Below are 23254 nucleotides of genomic sequence, written 5' to 3' on the forward strand. Positions count from 1 at the left end.
ATTCATAAAGAGTTTCATCTTCTCTTGGTCTGAAAGCTGTCATTTGATTCCTCAATTCTTGAGTTTTTCCAAGTGGAAAATATTGTGCAAGAAATGCATCAGTAAGTTGCTCCCAATTTGTAATGGAGTTGTGAGGTAAAGAATCAAGCCAATCCAATGCTCTATCTTTCAAAGAGAACGGGAATAGCTTCAATCTTGCTGCATCATCAGACACTCCAGGTTGTTTTTGCATGTCACATATCATAGCAAACTTCTTCAGATGTGTGTGTGGATTTTCAGAAGGATGTCCCCCAAATTGGGAATTTTGAATCATTTGTAGAACTCCAAAATCCATCTTGTAACTATTTGCATCAATCCTTGGTCTTGCTATGCTCTCTCTCAAGTCATCAAAACGAGGAAAAGCATGATCCATCATACTTCCCCTAGGCACATTAGCATTTATAATCTCTTCACCTTGGGCTGCATTTTCATTGTTTCGATCATTTCCAACATTACCTCACCAATTCTGATTCTTTCATCAGCCATGTCTGCTTCTAATTCAGTTTCTCTCAAAGCTTCTTTTCTTTTTCTGGTTTTTTTCTTGTTGGCTTTACAAAATTTCTCTATTTCAGGATTGAACAATAAGGATGTGTCACTTGTGCTTCTAGCTCTTCTCATAAAAGATTAAGAGTACCTGAAAAAGAACAAACAAACACAAAATGAAAAGATAATAAAGATAAAACTAAAAATAACTAAAATAATCAAGAATTCAATCTTAAACAAACAACTCCCCGGCAGCGGCGCCAAAAACTTGATGTGGCCCAACCGCAAGTGTACGGGTCGTACAAGTAATATAGAAAAAATATCGTTCCCAGAAGGAGTTGTGTTAATGATTGAATTTTTGATATAAAAAGTTGACTAAATTGAACTATTTTTGAAATCAACGTAATAAATTGATGGGTATTGGAGTATGAAATCTATATGTGTAAAATTAATAATCTATCTAACAATGTATTAATTAAACTAAAATTGCATCAATTTGAAATAAGCAAGTTGAAATATGGCAAGATTTAAAATGGCAAGCAATTAAATTTGATTAGAAATTAACAATGATAAAAAGGCGATTCTGGAGTTCGGGATTTCATATTCAAGTTATTTTGGGATTTTAAATTGGTTATCCAATCTTGAGGAACTTACGGGTTTTAAGGAGATTAATTCTTAAATCCTTTGAATACCCTTTCGAGTGAGACAAAGAGTGCCTTAATCAATCTAATCCTACTTTCGTGGAGTTAGAGTTAATTAAGACCCATTAGGTTCTTTAATTAATCTGTGAATCCTCTTAATCCTTAGTCTATTTCTAGATCTAAGTTAATTAAGTCCAATTTCTTGATTATCTATCACAAGGCCTTCTCCTTTCGGTGCCTCAACCATGGATTAAGAACATTACTTAATGGGATCCTACACTAAGCATGTCATTAAGCACACAAGAAATGAATAAAACTCATTAAGACCACAAAATAATGATTACCCAATCAAAATTCACAAAATATCTCAAATATTACAACCCTTACTCCAAAATCAAATAAAACTACTCACTACCCATAATGTTTACAAGATATCCTTAGTTTAAATGGAAATAAAGCTTTAATCTAAGCTAGGAAACAAGAAACTAAACACTAGAAATGTAGGAAAAATGTAAGAAAAGAAAGAAATCTCCAAATCTGATTGGAAATGGTGTGGAAGGTGAATGTGACTCTTCAGCTGCTGCCTTTCCTCTTCTTCCTTTCCTTTTCTGCTCTCCTCTCCCTTCTAAAATGGGAAATAAGGCTATTTATAGAAATTTTCTTACATGGAGCCCTAAAATGGTGTGGTTTAGGAGGAATTTTCTGAGGGAATCTTCTGCCAGCTCATTAATAAAACCTTTGTGGGACTGCATAAGTGGACTGCATAAGTTATGCAGTCCCTTATGCAGTTTTCGGCTGGTTCTGGTTCACTTATGCGCAACTGCATGACTTGGGGCATAGGTTATGCACAATTCCATGAGATTGCATAAGGGGGCGTGAATCTGCATAAGCCATGCACTCTCCTTATGCACAATTCAGTAGGTATTGGAACAGTGATTTTTCTCCTTATGCAGATCTGCATGGCTTATGCGGCAAGTTATGCACAATTTGGTCAATGCATATTTCAGCTTGAAAACTTATTTTTGACATCTTTGGCTGTAGAAGTCACTCCTCAATGGTAAAATTTCTCTTCAGTCCTTCAAAAATATCATTTTTTCTACAAAACAAAGTAAAAATTACAAATTAATCCAAAATTGATAATTATGAAAAACTAACTAATTAACTAATGAAATTAGCTAAAAATTGACTAATAATCAAATAAAATGGTTATAAAATTAAACCTAAATGACTATGCAAAATGTATGCATCACAATAACAACACATGCAACATAAACAGAACAGAAATCACAAAGTCCTTATTCTCTCTTAAAGAGTCATCTCTTCAAGTCTTTTATCTATTAGCAGCTCTCAAAATTCATGCATGAAAAGATCTACAGCTCTAGTTTGGCCTCGCTGTTTCTAGTCAGGTTTCTCTTCACCCGCAATGCTAACAACCCTAGGACCCTTGATCTTATCGGGAGACAACTTGGAGAAAGACAAAGTAAGCACACCATTTTCAAGCTTAGCCTTCACAATGTCCAAATGCTCATTGTCTGGCAACCTAAACTGTCTCCAAAACTTGCCATAGGATCTCTCCACCCTGTGCCAGTGATCACCTTTCTTCTCTTCCTCTCTCTTCCTCTCCCCACTCACTCTCAACAACCCGTTCTCCTCCACCTCAATCTTCAGCTCCTCCTTTTTCAACCCAGGCACATCTAGCATTATGACATGAAACTCAGGCGTTTCTTTCCAGTCTACCCTGGCTGGAGAGAGTTCCACACTGTTATCCCTTTCAATCCCAAATGGTATCTATTCCGAGACTCTAAATGGATCCAGCAAGTGGTCTTGCCACAGATCAGTTAGAAGACTGGTAGACTAAGATATTTATTTTAAAAACAATTTCCATAACTATTTAATTCTAATACATCCTTAGGGATGAAATACAACACCGATCAACAATTTTCACCAAATTAAAACAATATTCGCACAAAGAATAATTTGAAGCACTCACACACACATAAATCACATCAATTATAAATACGTATAGGAGCTAATTACCTATACAGCTCTCTTAATCCAAGACCTATCATCGAGATCAACTTGAGTCGGATTTTCGCTTAATAATTCAAATGCGGGGGTCAACGAGATCAACTCAAAACCATACTCACCCCGATTTTCTCAAAAAAGATTGGCCCCAAGCGAGACTGGCACAAGCTGATTTGCTTGTCCTACCCATATCTATTACATCACACCACACACACGCCAACACATGCATACAGCTCTAAATTACTCTAAGACGACATCCACATCTATTTTTTCAAATAAGAAAATGCAACATAATGCGTGCCTAATATTTAACTGCATGCATGAGCATGCCTTGAATATAAAATAATATTAAAATTATAAATAAAATTAATATCTACTCATAGAGAGGATGACCCGCCTACAACTGATCCGACTGAATGGAAGAAGACTGGCCAGAACCGTTCACCTATATATATATATATATATATATATATATATATATATTAACCTTTATCAATTAACTGACAAAATTAATCAATTAATTTAATTTAATTTACAAAAGCAAGAATAAATCCTAAAGTCTGGTCGAAATTTCGATAGAATTTTTCCTGTACCTAGACCTATCTCTATGTATAAAAATTCAATAAAATACAACACTCAGGGCCTCCAGCCGACAATAACAACAATATCATACAACCCCTTTTTGGCTCGCCAAATCAGATAATACTCGAATGATTACACAAAATAATTATTTAAAAATTTAGAATATTACAAAAAATTTATAACTTCTAATGATTAAAAAATATAAAAAAAAATGAACTCAACAGTTAAGGAAATCTTTTAGAATAAGTTTTATTATAAATCTCTACCCTTGACCTATCAGAATTCCACCCTCCTTTTGTAAGCCGGAGGCCCTCCTACTCCTAAAAAAGTTGTGTGCAAAATTGATGCACACACCGCTAATTAAGAATATCATACATGTTTTATGCTAAACTATCCATCACATCTTCAATGAGACGACCCAATCAATGGTATGAAAATCCACCTTCTATTAAGGCCATTCTACTCTTCTCACTCATTTCCTTCACCTTCTTTCTTTTCTCATTATCACGCTCCATCAAACACCTTATTCCTCTCTCTATTTCATCACAAATCACTATCATTCAACTTTCCTTACTATAATCCATTTTAATTTCCACTGCTAATCCCAACTCAATCACCATTTCAAAGGCATTAAATTGTTGCTCAGCATTTTAATTTCCTTAAGTTGTGATGCTAAGCTGGAGGTATTTGCAGAGCTACCCGTGGGTGGTTACAAGGAAAGAGCGGCTTTGCTATTTCTTTGTTGAAGTGGAAAACTCCATTGTTGATAGATAATAATCAAGTGACGTCATGGCTTTGCTGGATTGGTACTGTCTCGACAGACACTTGGACCATAAATTCAAAATCTTTCGCTTTCAATTTCTGTCTTTTTTAATAATGAAAAATAGTTATTGTGCAAGTGGCAGTTCATATGCTTTCTCATTGCCATTGACGAGCATGATTGACAGATTGAGTCTTTCACCAAACGAGAATTACGGGGTGTTTGGTTGGGTGCAATTTGATTGATGATAGATAGAATTAAAATATTAAATAAATTAAAAAAAAATAAAATTAATAGTTAATAGATAATTAATATAGTATTTAATAATTACAGTTTATATCATTTTCAGAATTATTTTTCGATAGGTAACTACTTTTAATTTTATTTTTTATTTTAATTATTTTAATTTTATTAAAATAATTTTTATTGATAAAATAAAATATAAAATATTTATTTATATTTAGAAATTTAAAATTAATTATAAATTTTTTTTAACAATAATAAAAATTACTTTATTATTTTATTTATATTTTTTAAGTTATTTAATTATTTTTTAAAAAAAATTAATTATTTTATTATTTCAATAATAAAATAATAATGTCATAGATTTATAATTTTATATTTATTTTAATAATAAAATAAATAATATAATATATTAATTTAATAATTATATATTTAATTTAATACTCAAATAAATAATATAATATAATAAATTTATAATTTTATATTTATTTTAATAATAAAATAAATTACATAATATGTACTCTTATTAGTAATTTCATATATTATCAAACACTTAATATAAATCAATTATCACTAACTACCAACTATCAACTAACAATAATAACTATCAGCTAACAGTTTCAGTTAAACCAAATAGGCCCTTAATGTAATACACTTTTTATTTTTATCTAAAATTAAAAAATTTCATTAATTTAAAACAGACAAATAGGAGGTATCTAAATTAAGTTGGTCATTATATAATATAATATAATTAACACGATATGATGTAATTAATTATATAATAAAATTAAAATTTTAATATTATATAATTATCATTATATTATTATATGTTTAATTGTAAAATAAAATATAAATAATATAATAATAATTTTTATTTTAATATTTAATTTATTTATAATATTAATAATAATCATTGATTAACTCGTAATAATTAAGTAGTGATAATAGTGTTAATAGTAATAATGATGATTAAATAATGATAAGAATAATAACAATGACTAAATAGAAATAACTGTAGTAATTAAATACTGATGATAATGATATTAATAATAATGATTATTATGTTATTAATTGCGAAGGCGCTAGTTATTTTCTATTATAAGGTTATTAATTAGATAATCGATTTATAACATAATTGATCCAAAGCTTGATCAACTCATAGAAATGACGAAGGCTTGCATCCAAGAAAATTATGTTCAAAAGAGGGAACCTGAAGAAAAAAAAAAAATTACTTCCATGAAGAATGTGGAAACACATACCCCCTGTTAATTTGGAAATTAAAACTTTGCAATGATGCAATTAAATTGATTTTTTTTTTCAATTATCGTATTTAGAAACCTGATATTCCTACTAATATGAAAGTTTTTGTTGAAAATGGGCTCCATATTTTTTTTAGGTCCTGGAATGTGAATCATTTATTCACATCCTATTTCATAATATTTGCAATTTAAAAAAAAAAAAAGGGCCAAAGTGTATAATGTTTTAAATTGAAGATAATATTTGTAATTAGTAACTAATTGACATTTTTAATAAAATCATTCAATTGTTAAAATTGAAATTAATATTTAAATTTGATAATTAAATCAATAAAATTAAAAATTTTAATTGAAATTGAAAATGTATTTAAAATTTTGATTTTTTTCCTCAATTTGACTTATATTTTAATATAAATTTGTGCAGCGCCGCTTAACAGCAGTGATGGGAAGCTTACTTAAGGTAAAGAATTGTAGAACGAAATTATATTTATTATATAATGATTATTATAATTTTTAAATTTTAATACAAAATTATGATATAAATTATTATTCCATGAAGTAATATTTTATATTTAAATACATATAATTAAAATATATTAAATTAAATTTAAAATTAATTTTAATAATATCCAATCAATATATTTTAAAAACTTAAATTTCAAACAAACTTTAAAAAAATTGTTCTATTCATTAAAAAAAAAACAAAGAAAGAAAAACAGTTTAGCAATAATTTATGGAGGATAATATAAAATTAATAAAAGATTAAAAATTAACTAATGTAGACTAATTAATAAAGAGCAAATTCAACCAATCACTGTAGTTCACTTGTGATACTATTCCAAGAAAGAAAAAGAAACATTTCCGGCTAACTTTAAAAGAAAAAATTTGTTCACGCGTCTATTATTAAGTTGGAAAAGTTATTATTTAATTTTATTTTTTAATAAAATTAATTAATTAATTTTTATATTTAAAAAAATATAATATTTAATTTTATATATTACTTTCGTTAAATTATTTAATTTCTTAAATATTTTATTAGTTAATATTAATTAAATTACTATTTAATTCCATCATTTCAAAAAAATTAATTTATCAATTCTTATATTTTGAAAAATAGTACTACTTAATTATTTTGTTTCCTCCACATATTTTTAAAACTCAATATTTAAAAAAAAATTTCTTGATTAAAAAATAAAAATTTTCCTATATAAAAACTAAATTTGAATTTATATATTTTTTAAAATTATTCAAATATTTTTATTTAATTTCTTTGACATAATTTTTTTATTTTCTCCATTGAAAATAATTGTCCTTAATTACTCAAATATTTAGGAAAACTTATTAGCCTTTTTACATAGATAATCTGTATCATTTTTATCAAAAGATGAAAATAAAGAGAGAATGGTGTGGATGTAGAGAAAAAAAAAGGGAAGTGAGAAATAAGAGAGGATAAGAAATAAATAAAAGGAAGATGATTATAATAGTTTAGATATAAAAAAATAATTATAGAATTGAATAGTTAATAAAATCAAATTACAATAATTAGTTAATATATTTTTTAAAATATAAAGACTAACTAATTAATTTTATGAAGATAGAGAGATTAAATAATAATTTGAATGACAATGATGAACGAAAAAATAGACGGAAGAACTTAATTATTTAACAAAAATAAAATACATAAATTAAATAATATAATTTTTAAAATATTGAGATTAAATAGTTAGTTTCGTTAAAATGTAGTGACAATATAATAATTTTTCTTATGTTTGATTCTCATTAGAAATTAATAATTTAGTTATAAATAAAAGATTTTTTGAGAAAATGTGAATTAAAATGTTATTTAGTGTAAATTGATGCACACTAATAATTATAAATATCACATATATTTTATGTTAAATTATCCATCACATCGTCAACGAGACGACCTAACCAACAATATGAAGAGCCACCTTCTATTAAGGTCATTCTACTTTTCTCACTCATTTCCTTCACCTTCTTCCTTTTCACACTATCATTCTCCATCAAACACCTTATTCCTCTCTCTATTTCATCACAATTCACCGTCATTCCACTTTCCTTACTATAATCCATTTTAATTTCCACAGCTAACCCCAACTCAATCACCATTTCAAAGGCATTAAATTGTTGCTCACCATACATTGGCCACGTGGCAATTGGAACACCAAACCATAGGCTCTCCAGCACTGAATTCCACCCACAGTGCGATACAAATCCTCCTACCGCTGGATGAGCTAAGATTGCAGCTTGTGGAGCCCATCCTATTACCTTTCCAATCGCAGCAGTCCGTTCCGAAAATCCTTCTGGCAATACCTCCTGCGGATTCTCATAGTCACTAGGAGATGCTAGTTTACCCGGAGGTGGTGGTCGGCGTACGGACCACAAGAATCGATACCCGCTGTGCTCTAACGCACATGCAATCTCTTTCAATTGATCCTTGGCAAAACTTCCCATACTCCCAAAGCATAAAAACACTACCGAGGCAACAGGCTGATCATCAAGCCATTGCATGATTTGCTGGTGCGTGTTTCTTCCATTCGACTCCACATTCAAAATGGGTCCCACGGGGTACACGGGAAGCGTTTTAAAAGATTCTATAGCATGGGATTCCAACTCCAAAAACGAATTTACCATAATACCCTTAACTTCTCTACACCTTCTTGCACAGTCAAGCAAAAGTGGAAGCCGCTCTTTGTTTAACATTGCAAAAGGCATGACCCTAGCAGGAAATGGGTTTGCCAAACATGTCACTAACAACTCAGTATCCTTTTCCTTGAATTGAATGGGGTCAAATTTCTCTTCATCATGAAGCTTCTGCACATAAAGCATGAAACCAAGAAAAGCTGCTCCTGATGGAAAGAAAATGTAAGACGGAACACCAAAATCATTAGCCACATCTATCATCGGCGTGCAGAGCATATCGAGAACAAGACCTGCAAGTCGAGGCGAGTCGACGCTAGACTCAGACTGAGTGATCTTCAACACAGCTTCTTTGACATTGGGTTTATGTCTCTTAAAGAAAGAAGCGAAATTGGATAATTCAGACTCGTCTTTTGGCAAGTCAATAAATCGAAGACGATTAGATAAAGAGGAGGAGGAATCTTGCACTGATTCAATGTAGTTCTGAATCTTGGAATTCATGAGAGGAAGCTCAAGGATAAGGACTGTGATGGAGAGGCGGTGATCGCGGGTAAGAAGAAGCTTTGCTACCTCCACAGCAGATACAAGGTGGCCCATAACAGGGAAGGGGACGAACACAAGCTGTGCTTTATCCATTTTCCTAATGAAATAGTATATATTCTTAATTTTGCTGCTAAGCTCGCGGTATTTGCAGAGCTACCTGTGGGTGCCTGGGAGGCTGTAATGAAAGAGCAGCTTGGTTCTTCCTTTCTTGAAGTACATTATATAAAATTCTAAGTCGAAATTTCCAATCTTGATGGCCAAGGATCAAGTGACGTCATGGCTTTGCTTGCTGGTTGGACTTGGTCTCCACAGACAAATATTAAAAGTTTCAAAGCCTTTCTTTGTCAATTTGAGTCAAATTTAGCTGCTGAATCTGTTCGCTAAAGGTTCTTTTACTCCTGTTTTACATGATTCAAAGAGTAGTTTGATGGGCATCAAGTGCCTCAGCCTGTAATTATATCTGAATTATGAAGAGCACTGTTTTCCCTTTAATTTAGAATAATTAACCTGTCCTAGATAAATTCTCTGACATTTTAGATTCTTTATATAGTAAGGTAGCGTTGCTTGAATATATCTTGTGTGCTTTAGCCTTTCCATTTTGTGATACAGTTTACTTTAGTTACAGTTTCTAATTTATTAAATCTATTTTTCTAAATTTGCAAAGTGTTCTTCCGATACATTAGTTTTATCTAATTTATTTGTGTGGTGATTAGTGAGTTAATCTCCTAAATCCATTTTCTTAAGTTTGTAGAGTGTCTTCCTATGCACTAATGTTATTTTATATTATTTTATTTCTTGGTATAGTGAATTACTATCGAAGGAGTGGAAAGACCTTTATTGGGAGTTCATTGAGGTCTGGCTTCGAGCAGAGGAGGATGAATCTGACTCTCATACAACAAGAGATTGCCTCAAAAGAATTATAAAACATGGACGGTCACTTTTAAGTGATCCACTGGCCTCACTATTTGAGTTCTCTCTTATTTTGAGATCAGCAGCCCCAAGATTGGTGCTTTACCGACAATTAGCAGAGGATTCTCTTTCTTCTTTCCCTCTTTCTGATGATAGTATTTCAAACAATGATAGTGGAGTAATTGCAGAAACAAGTGAGGAAAATGAAAGTAAAAGGTCAGATCCTTTGCTTGTTGGTGTAAATCCTAAGAGCCCTGGTGGAAAATGTTGCTGGATGGATACTGGTGGAGCATTGTTCTTTGATGTTGCAGAGTTGCTGTTATGGCTTCATAACCCTGCTAAACTGTAAGTATTACTCTGTCATCTTTTCATAGGCTTTTACTGTCTCTTTTGAATTTTTAACTTATTGTAAGCACAATTTCTCTTGAATTTAATTGTTTATTTCTTGTTTGCCAGTGCAGGAGACTCATTTCAGCAGCCTGAACTATTTGATTTTGATCACATCCATTTTGACTCTCATACTATAAGCCCAGTTGCTATTCTCAATGGAGCTCTTGGAACTGATTGTTTTAGGCAATTTCATGTCACACTGGTTGAAGCTGACAGACAGGTCTATTACCTGTGTAACTGTGTTATAGAATACTTCTTAATATCTTTTTATATTACCTGTGTTATAGAATATTTCAAGTATCTTTTTATAATCTCTTATTCCATATTCCTTGGGCTTGGTTATAACTGATCTGATGGTGTTAAATTGATACTTGTATTACTGGAATGATATCTTTGTATGTGATTTTACAGCATAAGAGAAATATGGTTGGCTCTTTAATTTGGAGGAGAGCGATGTTCGAAAGGGTTGTGTTATCAATTACTGGAGAACTTGGATGCTCTTAATGGACTATTTTTCATTTATCTAATGGCATTTTTTTTTTTAAATTGTGAAATGCATCAGATAGTCCATATGAATTTTTATAATGCTACTTTGAAGTTAAACATTTGCTAGGTAAAATTGAACTTTTGCCATTAATCTGAGGGAATCCAAGAATGCCATTGTGCATGGGTACTATGAAAAGATCCTGGCAATAGCTGCATTGAGTTAATTATTTGTTTTTCCGATCTTCTCATGCTTATTCATAAAATATTATTCTTTGAATGCTATAAATAATCATGTTTCTGAGGTTGGTTTAATATTTAGTTTTACTTGGAATATCATGACTTGAATTGTTGATAAATGTATAATACTTAAAATTTGGATGCGTATAGTCTGGGTATAATTACAGAGAACAATAAAGCCAGGTGTTTTGCGAAAATTCTGCATATAAAATTTCTTTCTTGATGCTGGCTTATGCTTATTAGCTCGCAGGTTTTTCCCAAATGGGGCTAGAAAGATATTTACTTTTATCCTTACTGCCTGCTTAAATTAGTGCCGTTATCAAATATCTGCAGTAGTTTCTTGTATGTCTAGGTTTGAGCATGTCTCTTTTTCAGTTTATAAGTTAAAATCCTTAATTTTTCTAATACAATCAACAGTTAATGCTATCAAAGTTTTGAGCTTCTGAAATATAAAATGCTGCCAGTAGTTGATTTTTTTTTTCCCCGGTAGAGTAGCTGGGAACCACTTCTGGAAAATCATGAACATCCTGATAATTAAAATTTAATGGAAGTTGTCTCCCATATATACATTTATGGCATTTATCTCCTTATATTTTTCAGGATATATCTGTTTTTCTTTTAATGTTTGCTGATAATGTGCACCAAAATTACCAGGGGAGGATAAAATATGTAGTTAGACCGGTTTTACCCTCTGGCTGTGAAGAAAAAGTTGGCAATTGTGGTAATGTTAGTGCCAAAGACTCCTTAAATTTGGGTGGTTATGGCGTTGAACTTGCATTGAAGAATATGGAATATAAGGCTATGGATGACAGTGCAATTAAGAAAGGTCAGAATACCAACTTATATTGTGTGTACTCTATTTTATATCCTGGTCAAACTCTAAATGAGAAGTCTTATTCTTTTTGAGCCAAACTACTATTATTGCTTTGCTCCCTTGGCAATGATGTGTTTGTGTTTGTGTCGTGGGTCATGCCCCGAGTAGGCGTTTCATCAGAAAAAACCTTGCGCATCCCGACCCTTCTTCCTCTCTCTCCCGTTTTCTCTCTCCTTCTTCCTTCCCATGCCGGCTAGCCACCGCCCCAGCCTCCCTAGCTCGCCGGTGCGCCGCCTTGCCCTTCCCTCCTCGCCGGCCGCCGCCTGGAACGTTGAGAAAGCGCGCGCGAAGACACCCGACGCGGAGCACGCCGCTCAGCTTCCCAACCAGGATCCGGCCACTGTTTGTGGCGGGTCTTGTGTCAAACATCATCTACACCTTGAGAGCTTTCCATAGACACCAAGAACACCAAAATCCATCGAGTCCAATTTTTATCCGGGAAGTTTTAGCCTATTTCGACTTTTAGGCTAGATTTCTCGCAAAACCGTGAACCCCAAGAGAAAACCGAGAGTACCATAGCGCTCCACTCGTCGAGAGCTTCGTGGCAATATAAATTTCAAAATTTTCCGACACCGTTTTTTGGTAGGTCCCACGAAATTTCGTAGTGTTTTTCCGAGCATTAAATAAGTTTAGAAAATTTCGTAAAAATTTTATACTAACTCTCGTGTTGTGGGCTTCGTGTAGGTACCTTCAATTTGCGAAAATTCGACGGTTGCCCGGGTCTGTGAATTTCCAGCCAGACAAACAGGCTACCGAAAAAGTCTCAGAATTGGGTCGAGATTTTGGCTACCCCACCGTTGTCAGACGTCCCGAGCGCGTTCCGGAGATCGGAATCGGCATAGGTAAACTCGAACCTTACTTTTTCTTAATTTTCTAGTGCTTGAATGGGATTAAAAATCCATAAAATATTCGTGGTAGCTCAGAAAATTATGATTCTTTTTGTATTAGCTTAGTAATGTTGCTAAGGACCACGGGGCAAAGTTTTAGAATTTTTAGAGCTTATTTGGGTAGTTTTTGCAAAAAGGGTCAATTATAAGGATTAAACTGTAATTTTACATATTGTGATTGATGACTGTTTGGATAGGCTCAGGAGGGGCTGTGTGATGTGATTGAGTTGTGGGTGTATGGTTTATGGATATAGAAGTGCGTTTTAAGCCCTTTTGCAGGTCGGGTAGGTCCTAGGTATAGGGAAGATTTTGCCGGATTTTCGGCATGACTTAGGACATTTTTGGTCTTTTCTTAGTTTGTATTGAGTCAAATGTACTAAATAATTGTAATAAAAATTGTCAGGTGAGCGGGGACTGCCTTCCTCCTCCATCCAGCCTCCACAGTGACTTCGGTTGAGTCTGTGAGTAAAATATTAATTTTAATTGTAATTTCGATATTATTATATGTTCAAGCATGCCCATGCATCACTTGTAAATATGTATTTATGTAGTTAAACACTAGGCACATTTTATGTTGCATTCATAATTGTTAAAGTGCTATGGATATTGTTGTGGTAATTTGGAGCAGTGTGCGTGAGTTGGTGTCCGTGTGGTATGGTGTTGGCTATGGACAGTGCGGGTAGACAAGGCTTGAGATCTTCGCTGGGACCCGGTCCTTCGGGGTAGACACGGCTTGAGTTCTTCACTGGAACCCCAATTTGGTTTATTAAGCGAAAGTTCGACTTGAGTTCTTCGCTGGCACAAGTTGGATTAAGAAAATCTGTATAGGGGATCAGCTCCCATATATGTATGGTTTAACATTATCGGGTGTGTGAGTGCTCCAAATTATCTTTTTATTGTTATGATATGAAAATTATGATGATGTTGCATTTCACTTCACAGGGTGCATTAGTTTTAGATAGCTATAGAGATTATGGTTAAAATTGATATTTTACTCTCAAAGTCGAACGCTCACTCATGTTCAATATTTTTCCAGGCTATAGGAGGATTATTGTTGTGGTTAATCTGCTTTTCTCTTTCGCAGGTCGTCTATTCATATTTGTATAATTCTGTTAACTTTTAGAATTCCGCATGTGTTAGAAATATTCATTTGAATTGGGTCTGTAATATAATTACCATGTTGGACCTGTAAACTTATTATATGCATGTATGTTAGACTGGATGAGGGAGCTGAGCTCCCATTTATTTTTATGACATTTGAGTATGTGGAGGGTGAGCTGAGCTCCCCAATTGATTATATATTGTGTTTACAGGTCGGGTGAGTCAAAAACTCCCCGTTGAAAGGTCCATTTTATGGTCGGACTCTGTCGGGTTAAATTCTTGAAATTGAGCCCAAATGGGCCTTAGAGTCGGGTTGAGGAATAGTTAAGCTTAATACAGGCCTCGAGGGCTTTAGGCTGGCCCAGATTATAGTGCCGGTCCGGCCCATAGGTTAGTCGTAACAATTACTATTTATCCTTTAACTTCTTCTGCAGTTGATAACTTCTGGTAGATGATTATTTAACTTTCGATTAAATACTAACTTTCAATAAAAAAAAACCACTAAAAATATGTAGTAAATAATTAGTTAGGCCTCATAATTGAATTAATGCAATAAAATTAATTTTGTAAAAAAATTAATTTAATTAATTATGAATTGCACATAAAAATTACATTTTTAGTGTAAAAGGTATATATTTATAATTTTTCTTTTTAATATAAAACATACTAATTAACGAATAAACCTTACAATTAATGAAAAAAATAATTTCAAATTTCTTAATTTTGCTAATTAGAAAAAAAAATCTGCGAAATGTTACCTCAATAAAAAAGAAAACGAGGATATCCATCATGCAATTTTCCTCATCATCTTAACTTTAAATTTTTTAAAATTATTATGAGATTTAAAATTTAAATTTTAATTGAATCTAAATAAATTAAAAAGACCATTTAAAAATTTATAAAAATAATTAATTCTTAGTATCAATGATGTAGGAATAATTAAACAAATCATCATAAAAAAGTATAATAATTGAAATTTTGGGGGTTGAGATGAATGGAATTTATAAAGTCATGTGATGATGCACGTGTAGCAATACAATCCGTAGTCAGCAAAGCAAGTGCAAAAATGCTACGAAGCCACGTGATGTGAAACAGCTGAGCACTTTCTATCTGATATAAAAGCTGAGTACTTTCTACACTTTCATTTTCAATTTTAAATATTCTATCATTATAATTAAGTAATTCAAATCAAAATAAATACTATTATATTTTATATAAGAAAGTTCACATCCAACAACGTATTCAATATGGTTAGTCATGAAAATTATCATAAAAAATATGCTTAGGAAACACCCAAATGACTTCCATAGAAGAATACAGGGAAAATTATAAATTAAAAACAAAAATTCGGAGCTTTTAACTATAATTTTTTTTATTCTTGTTTTTTATTTTTTAATTTTTGTTCAATAAATTAATGATATGTGAATTTTTTTTTTCTGATTTTCTAAATTACAACAATCCATCTCTTTTAATCTAAAACACTAAAAAATATATTTTCTTCACATACATATTTAAATGTTTTTATTTAAAAAGATAGAAATAAAATTTTGGAATACCTTCATGTTTGAAAAAAGTAGCTATAACGTCATACTCGAGCACGTATAGGTTTTTCGAATAATTATCTAATTTTTTTTAAACTAATCAATTTTAAAATTGTAATTATATAATAATAAAATTTTAATTTTAATTATAATTAAAATAACAATACAATTGTAATTATAATTCAACAACACTAGAATTTTCAATTTGAATAATTTTCTAATATCAATATATTCTAATAAACTTTCATAATTTCTAAAATTATTTTTTCTAAAATATTACGTGAATAAATACTTAAAATATAGAATATCATGCATAAAATTGTGGTTTAATATTAGCTAAATTTAATTATATATATTATTTATTATAATATTTATTACTTAGCTTTATTTATTTTTAGTATGCATATGAAACAAGCACACATTCACCTTCTGCACATTCAACAAATCTAGGCGATTACTATCCATTATTTTAAACTCAATTTTATAAACAATTTTATAAAATAAACACTAATTTTATAACCTTTATAAAATTAAGCAAATTAAAAATTTAAATAAAATTATTATTATTACTTTTCCCATCTCCCTGCTTTCTAATTCTAGGGAATGTTACTGTTCTGAAACTCCTTCCCGCGCACAAGAAGCTTCAAATAAATGTGTAAGCAGAAATGCAATCTAGCCATATTTTGAACCCACCAAATCAAAATCTAAATCAATTTGTCTTAGCAATCCTTTCCAAATGCAATCATCTCATTCATCTCAAACAACTTCAATCTTTTCTCACAGTTCTTGGCCACTCACAAACCCAATTCTATGTCTTCAAACTCCTCCGCTTTTCTATTCTCAAACTCTCTAACCTTTGCTATGCTCGCTACGTTTTTGATCATGTCTGCTTTCCCAATATCTATCTCTGCACTGCCATGGTCACTGCCTATGCCTCCAAGCTTGATCACCTTTCCGCCTTCGAAATTTATCGCAACATGGTTCGTCGAAGACACCCTAAACCCAACCATTTTATCTTTCCCCACGCCCTGAAATCCTGTCAAACGATGAAATTGGTGCATGCCCAGATAGCTAAATCGGGTTTTGGACAATACCCAGTTGTGCAAACTGCTCTTGTTGATTCGTATTCCAGGTCTTCATCTGACATTGGATTTGCAAGGCAGCTGTTCGATGAAATGTCTGAAAAGAATGTTGTGTCTTGGACTGCTATGATTTCTGGGTATACTAGAGTTGGCCAGATTGGAAATGCTATTTCTCTTTTTGACCAAATGCCTGAAAGAGATGTTCCATCTTGGAATGCTGTTATTGCCGGATGTACCCAAAACGGGTTGTTTTCGGAGGCTATTTCCCTCTTTAGAAAGATGATGCTTCTTGCTCAAGCGACACAACATCGACACATAAGGCCTAATCAAGTTACAGTTGTTTGTGTTCTCTCTGCTTGTGCAAACACTGGCATGCTTCAGCTTGGGAAATGCATTCATGGATACGTGTATAGAAACAGCCTCGGTTCTGACTCGTTTATGTCCAATGCTCTGGTGGATATGTATGGGAAGTGTGGAAGCTTAAGAGAGGCCAGAAGGGTTTTTGACATGACTTTGAAGAAAAGCTTGACCTCTTGGAATTCCATGATAAACTGTTTTGCTCTCCATGGACATGGCAGGAGTGCGATATGCATATTTGAGGAGATGATGCAACATGGAGAGGATGTTAGACCAGATGAGGTTACCTTTGTTGGTTTGCTAAATGCTTGTACCCATGGAGGGCTGGTTGAAAAAGGACGTTATTATTTCCTTATGATGACTCAGAATTATGGGATTGAACCTCAGATCGAACATTATGGGTGCTTGATAGATATTCTTGGTCGGGCAGGAAAGTTTGAAGAAGCGTTGGAAGTTGTGAGGGGAATGAAGATTGAACCCGATGAAGTTGTTTGGGGTTCTCTGCTTAATGGATGTAAAGTACATGGTCATACAGATTTGGCCGAATTTGCTGTTAAAAAGCTTATTGAAATTGACCCAAAAAATGGAGGCTATGGTATAATGTTAGCAAATTTATATGGCGAGCTCGGGAAGTGGGATGAGTCTCGCAAGGTAAGAAAAATGTTAAAGGAACATAATGCTTACAAGACACCAGGTTGCAGTTGGATTGAGGTTGATAATGAAGTTAATCAGTTCTACTCTGCTGACAAAACACATCCTAGATCAGAGGAGATATACAAGATATTGGGAGCTTTGTCGGGCTTGAGCTTGAGGTTCTGGTATTCTCCATTTATTGACTGCAATACATAATTATAGATGAGTTTTCAAATATTTATTCTTAATCAGAAACTCAAATTGCCTGCGCTGTCACTACTCTTCGAAGAAGAAAACACACATGAAGAATGTGGCGCATCATTTTGTTGTTGCAGTTGTGTTTCAGAGCTATGTTTGTTACTTCCAAATACAGAACTCCACTGTGTGTTTGGACTGCCTTCAACACTCAATTTCTGCTTATCATAGAAGGCAAGTTTATCTTTTACATTCTGGGTAAATTGTGAATAACAAAAGAGTGGCCAGAGGCATAGTTACTTTTGATGGATAAGGATACCCAGATGACACTGACAGTCTGACACTTTAAATTAAATTTTGATAAATAGGTGAACCCTCACCTAAACATGTAAATGAATCAGATGTTAATATCCATGTCCAGCTACCGTGGTCATAGACGAGGTTGGCAGACCACTTTTGTGATTTGAGCATGGTGCTCATTTTCTATGAGAATATTAAAGCTAGTTCCATTTTTTTATTTGGTCTGAAGAGGATAATATTCGGTACCTCAGGTTGGCAGCTTATGAAAGGCATCAAGTCTCAATCATGAAAGTTATCAGTGTTTTTCACCTAAAATATCTAAGTTCTTAATTGAATTAATTTACTATTTATTTTATCATTTCATTTGTTTTCTGTAGTATATTTATTGTCATATCATCATTGATTTCAAAGTAAATATTTTATTTGATTCATGCGATGCTTCTGAGGATGACTGGAAAATTTATTACATGGTGATTGGCTTAGTTGTTTAATGCCCTGAGCCTGGAAATCGTGTGTGAAAGTCTCCAGATAGGTAACTCCCTATTCTCCTTTCAGTTTGGGTTGATTGGCATTTAGAAAGGCCAAGGGCTAGCCTGTGGTGTAGCCCTGACCCAGTGGGCCTTCATTGATCAAGACAGATTAACTCTTACATGGTGATGTGCTGACTGCTGAGGAGAGGGATACAGAAGGAATGATCACCATTAACTAAACCTTGATTAATACAATCACAAATTTTAGATACGGAATAGAGCCTGTTTGGATTGAGAATTTGTCATGTTTTTAAGAAAAACATCTGCTGTGAAAATCACAATCTATTCAAGTACCTTGTTACAAATACTTTCATGTTAATTCTCAGCTAACTGATAACATTCGCTAATAATGGATTAATAATTTTGTTGAAAATTTTAAAAGCTCGAATCTAATCAAATTGAATTAATCAAACAATCAAATTCTATTAGTTCAATTTGATTTTTCAATTTAAACTAACTAATGCACTCAGCCCTCAGTAATATTAATACACCTTTTATCCTATTAATTTTGGCAGAAGAAAAGTCTCCAGCTGTTACCGCATATGGCCCTGCGAACTCTATTTTCTCCCCCTTTGTCAGTGAAGCATGAGTGCAAATATTTAAGCTACATAATTTTGCATTTAAGAAATGATCACTTGTAACTTCAAAAAGGAAAGGAAGAAAAAATGATTACTTGACAAGAATCTCGTCTTAGATTATGAAAGTTTTGCAGACATTACAATAACAAGACATGCAACATAAACAGAACAGAAATCACAAAGTCCTTATTCTCTCTCAAAGAGTCATCTCTTCAAGTCTTTTATCTATTAGCAACTCTCAAAATTCATGCATGAAAAGATCTACAGCTCTAGTTTGGCCTCGCTGTTTTTGAGCTTGGCTTCTCTTCACCCGCAATGCTAACAACCCTAGGACCCTTGATCTTATCAGGAGACAACTTGGAGAAAGACAAAGTAAGCACACCATTTTCAAGCTTAGCCTTCACAATGTCCAAATCCACATTGTCTGGCAACCTAAACTGTCTCCAAAACTTGCCATAGGATCTCTCCACCCTGTGCCAGTGATCACCTTTCTTCTCTTCCTCTCTCTTCCTCTCCCCACTCACTCTCAACAACCCGTTCTCCTCCACCTCAATCTTCAGCTCCTCCTTTTTCAACCCTGGCACATCTAGCATTATAACATGACCCTCAAGCGTTTCTTTCCAGTCTACCCTGGCTGGAGAGAGTTCCACACTGTTATCCCTTTCAATCCCAAATGGTATCTATTCCAAGACTCTAAATGGATCCAGCAAGTGGTCTTGCCACAGACCAGTTAGAAGACTGGTAGACTAAGATATTTATTTTAAAAACAATTTCTATAACTATTTAATTCTAATGCATCCTTAAGGATGAAATACAACACCGATCAACAAATTTCACCAAATTAAAATAATATTCGCACAAAAAATAATTTGGAGCACTCACACATACATAAATCACATCAAGTATAAATACGTATAGGAGCTGATCCCCTATACAGCTATCTTAATCCAAGACCTATAATCGAGATCAACTTGAGTCGGATTTTCGCTTAATAATCTAAATGCGGGGGTCAAAACCGTACTCACCCCGATTTTCTCAAAAAAGACTGGCCCTAAGTGAGACTAGCTCAAGCTGATTTGCTCGTCCTACCCATATCCATCACACTACAACACACGCACCCCGATACATGCATATAGCTCCAAATTATTCTAAGGCGATATCCACATCTATTTTTTCAAATAAGAAAATGCAGCATAATGCGTGCCTAATATTTAACTGCATACATATATTTATATGTGATGTATGAGCATGTCTTGAATATATAATAATATTAAAATTATAAATACAATTAATATCTACTCATAGAGAGGATGACCCGCCTACAACTGATCCGACTGGATGGAAGAAGACTAGTCAGAACCGTTCACCGACATATATATATTGACCTCTATTAATTAACTGACAGAATTAACCATTTAATTTAATTTAATTTACAAAAGTAAGAATAAATCCTAAGATCTTATCGAAATTTCGACAGAATTTCCCTTATACCTAAATCTAACTCCATGTATAAAAATTCAATAAAATACAACACACAGGGCATCCGGCTCACAATAACAACAATATCATACGGCCCTTCTTTAGCCCGCTAAACCAGATAATACTCGAATGATTATACAAAATAATTATTTAAAAATTTAAAATATTATAAAAATTTATAACTTCTAAATATTAATTAAAAAATATGAAAAAGATGAACTCAACAGTTCAGGAAATCTTTTAAAATTCCTTGTATGTACAGAATACATAAGTTTTATTATAAATCTCTAACCTTTTGTAAGCTGTCTCTGACTATAGGATTGGATTCCCTCCTACTCCTAAAAAAGTTGTGTGCAAAATTGATGCACACACCGCTAATTGAGAATATCATATATGTTTTATGCTAAAGTATCCATCACATCTTCAATGAGACGACCCAACCAATGGTATGAAGATCCACCTTCTATTAAGGCCATTCTACTCTTCTCACTCATTTCCTTCACCTTCTTCCTTTTCTCACTATCATTCTCCATCAAACACCTTATTCCTCTCTCTATTTCATCACAATTCACTATCATTCCACTTTCCTTACTATAATCCATTTTAATTTCCACTGCTAATCCCAACTCAATCACCATTTCAAAGGCATTAAATTGTTGCTCAGCATATATTGGCCATGTGGCAATTGGAACACCGAACCATATGCTCTCCAGCACAGAATTCCACCCACAGTGTGATACAAATCCTCCTATGGCTGGATGGGCTAAGATGGCAACTTGTGGAGCCCAACCTATCACCTTTCCAACCGCAGCTGTTCGTTCCAAAAATCCTTCGGGCAAAACCTCCTGCGGATCCTCATAGTCAGTAGGAAATGCTTGTTTACCTGGAGGTGGTGGTCGGCGTACAGACCACAAGAATCGATGTCCACTGTGCTCTAGTGCACAAGCGATCTCTTTCAATTGATCCTCACCAAAACTTCCCATGCTTCCAAAGCACAAGAACACTACTGATGCAACAGGCTGATCATCAAGCCATTGCATAATTTCCTGGTGGGAGTTTCTTCCATCCAACTCCACGTTCAAAATGGGTCCCACAGGGTACAATGGAGGCGTTTCAAAGGACTCGATTGCATGGGATTCCAACTCCAAAAACGTATTTACTATAATACCCTTAGCTTCTCTAAACCTTCTTGCTGCGTTACGTAAATAAGGAAGCCGCTCTTTGTTTAACATCGCAGAAGGCGTACTTCTAGCAGGAAATGGATTTATCAAACACGGCACTAATAACTCGGTATCTGAATCCTTGAACTGAATGGCGTCAAATTCTGCCTCATCGTGGATCTTCTGCTCATAAAGCACAAAACCAAGAAAAGCTGCACCTGACGTACAGAAAAAGTAAGACGGAACGCCAAATTCATTAGCCACATCTATCATTGGCGTACAGAACATATCGAGAACAAAACCTGCAAGCCGAGGTGAGTCAACACTTGATTCAGACTGAGTGATCTTCAACACAGCATCTTTCACATTGGGTTTTTGTCTCTCAAAGAAAGAAGATAAATCAAATAATTCAGACCCGTCTTTTGACAAGTCAATAAATCGAAGGCGATTGGATAACGTGGAGGAGGAATCTTGCACTGATTCAACGTAGTTCTGAACCTTAGAGTTTGTGAGAGGAAGCTCAAGGACAAGGACAGTGATAGAGAGGCGGTGATCGCGGGTAAGAAGAAGCTTTGCTACCTCCACCGTGGATACAAGGTGGCCCATAACGGGGATGGGGACGAAGACAAGCTGTGCCTGGGCTTTATTCATTTTACTAATGAGATAGTATTCTTAAGTTTTGATGCTAAGCTGGAGGTATTGCAGAGCTACCCTTGGGTGGTTACAAGGAAAGAGCGGCTTTGCTATTTCTTTGTTGAAGTGGAAAACTCCATTGTTGATAGATAATAATCAAGTGACGTCATGGCTTTGCTGGATTGGTACTGTCTCGACAGACACTTGGACCATAACTTCAAAATCTTTCGCTTTCAATTTCTGTCTTTTTTAATAATGAAAAATAGCTATTGTGCAAGTGGTAGTTCATATGCTTTCTCATTGCCATTGACGAGCATGATTGACGAATGAGTCTTTCACCAAACGAGAATTACAGGGTGTTTGGTCGGGTGCAAATTTGATTGTCGGTAGATATTTAAATGGAATTAAAATGTTAAACAAATTAAAAAAATAAAATTAATAATTAATGAATAATTATATGATACTTAATATTTACAGTTTATATTATTTTTAAAATTATTTCTCTTAATAATTGGTTTGATTTTATTTTTTATTTTGATAATTTTAATTTTTTAAAAATATTTTTTATTAATAAAATAAAATATAAAATATTTACTTATATTTAAAAATTTAAAATTAATTATAAATTTTTTTAATAATAATAAAAATT

The 23254-nt window shown here is 33.3% G+C and overlaps 6 protein-coding genes across 10 annotated transcripts; 2 read left to right on the forward strand and 4 right to left on the reverse strand.

Annotated features, from left to right (window-relative positions):
* Positions 1-2413: 2413 nt before the first annotated feature.
* LOC110643474 (22.0 kDa class IV heat shock protein-like) lies at positions 2414-3365 on the reverse strand. Its single transcript, XM_058135062.1, has one exon. It carries the CDS (start codon positions 2862-2864, stop codon positions 2562-2564), a length of 303 nt encoding a protein of 100 aa, XP_057991045.1. The 5' UTR covers positions 2865-3365; the 3' UTR covers positions 2414-2561.
* A 4531-nt stretch (positions 3366-7896) lies between these two features.
* Positions 7897-9326, reverse strand: LOC110643468 (anthocyanidin 3-O-glucosyltransferase 2-like). The gene has a single exon (XM_058135059.1). The coding sequence runs from the start codon at positions 9324-9326 to the stop codon at positions 7920-7922; it is 1407 nt and encodes a 468-aa protein (XP_057991042.1). The 3' UTR covers positions 7897-7919.
* Positions 9327-9476: 150 nt separating this feature from the next.
* LOC110643473 (UDP-glucose:glycoprotein glucosyltransferase-like) lies at positions 9477-14267 on the forward strand. Of its 5 annotated transcripts, XR_009143390.1 has the most exons (7): positions 9643-9782; positions 10038-10487; positions 10599-10752; positions 11910-12081; positions 12814-12971; positions 13420-13477; positions 14053-14267. XR_009143390.1 is itself a non-coding variant. In XM_058135060.1 (5 exons), the coding sequence occupies exons 2-5, from the start codon at positions 10417-10419 to the stop codon at positions 12855-12857; spliced, it is 441 nt and encodes a 146-aa protein (XP_057991043.1). In that variant the 5' UTR covers positions 9643-9782; positions 10038-10416; the 3' UTR covers positions 12858-14267. The 5 variants fall into 5 exon arrangements, 1 of the variants encoding a protein (XP_057991043.1); XR_009143388.1 differs by lacking the exon at positions 9643-9782 and adding an exon at positions 9477-9619 and having other exon boundaries at positions 13420-14267; XR_009143389.1 differs by having other exon boundaries at positions 12814-13477.
* A 1927-nt stretch (positions 14268-16194) lies between these two features.
* Positions 16195-18442, forward strand: LOC110643467 (pentatricopeptide repeat-containing protein At1g33350). The gene has a single exon (XM_021795844.2). The coding sequence runs from the start codon at positions 16324-16326 to the stop codon at positions 17944-17946; it is 1623 nt and encodes a 540-aa protein (XP_021651536.2). The 5' UTR covers positions 16195-16323; the 3' UTR covers positions 17947-18442.
* A 982-nt stretch (positions 18443-19424) lies between these two features.
* Positions 19425-20910, reverse strand: LOC110643483 (22.0 kDa class IV heat shock protein-like). The gene has a single exon (XM_058135061.1). It carries the CDS (start codon positions 19924-19926, stop codon positions 19603-19605), a length of 324 nt encoding a protein of 107 aa, XP_057991044.1. The 5' UTR covers positions 19927-20910; the 3' UTR covers positions 19425-19602.
* Positions 20911-21039: 129 nt separating this feature from the next.
* LOC110649753 (anthocyanidin 3-O-glucosyltransferase 2) lies at positions 21040-22776 on the reverse strand. Its single transcript, XM_058135058.1, has one exon. The coding sequence runs from the start codon at positions 22621-22623 to the stop codon at positions 21211-21213; it is 1413 nt and encodes a 470-aa protein (XP_057991041.1). The 5' UTR covers positions 22624-22776; the 3' UTR covers positions 21040-21210.
* Between the last annotated feature and the right edge of the window lie 478 nt (positions 22777-23254).

The sequence above is a fragment of the Hevea brasiliensis genome, chromosome 14, assembly GCF_030052815.1.
Source record: "Hevea brasiliensis isolate MT/VB/25A 57/8 chromosome 14, ASM3005281v1, whole genome shotgun sequence".
Taxonomy (NCBI): Eukaryota; Viridiplantae; Streptophyta; class Magnoliopsida; order Malpighiales; family Euphorbiaceae; genus Hevea; species Hevea brasiliensis.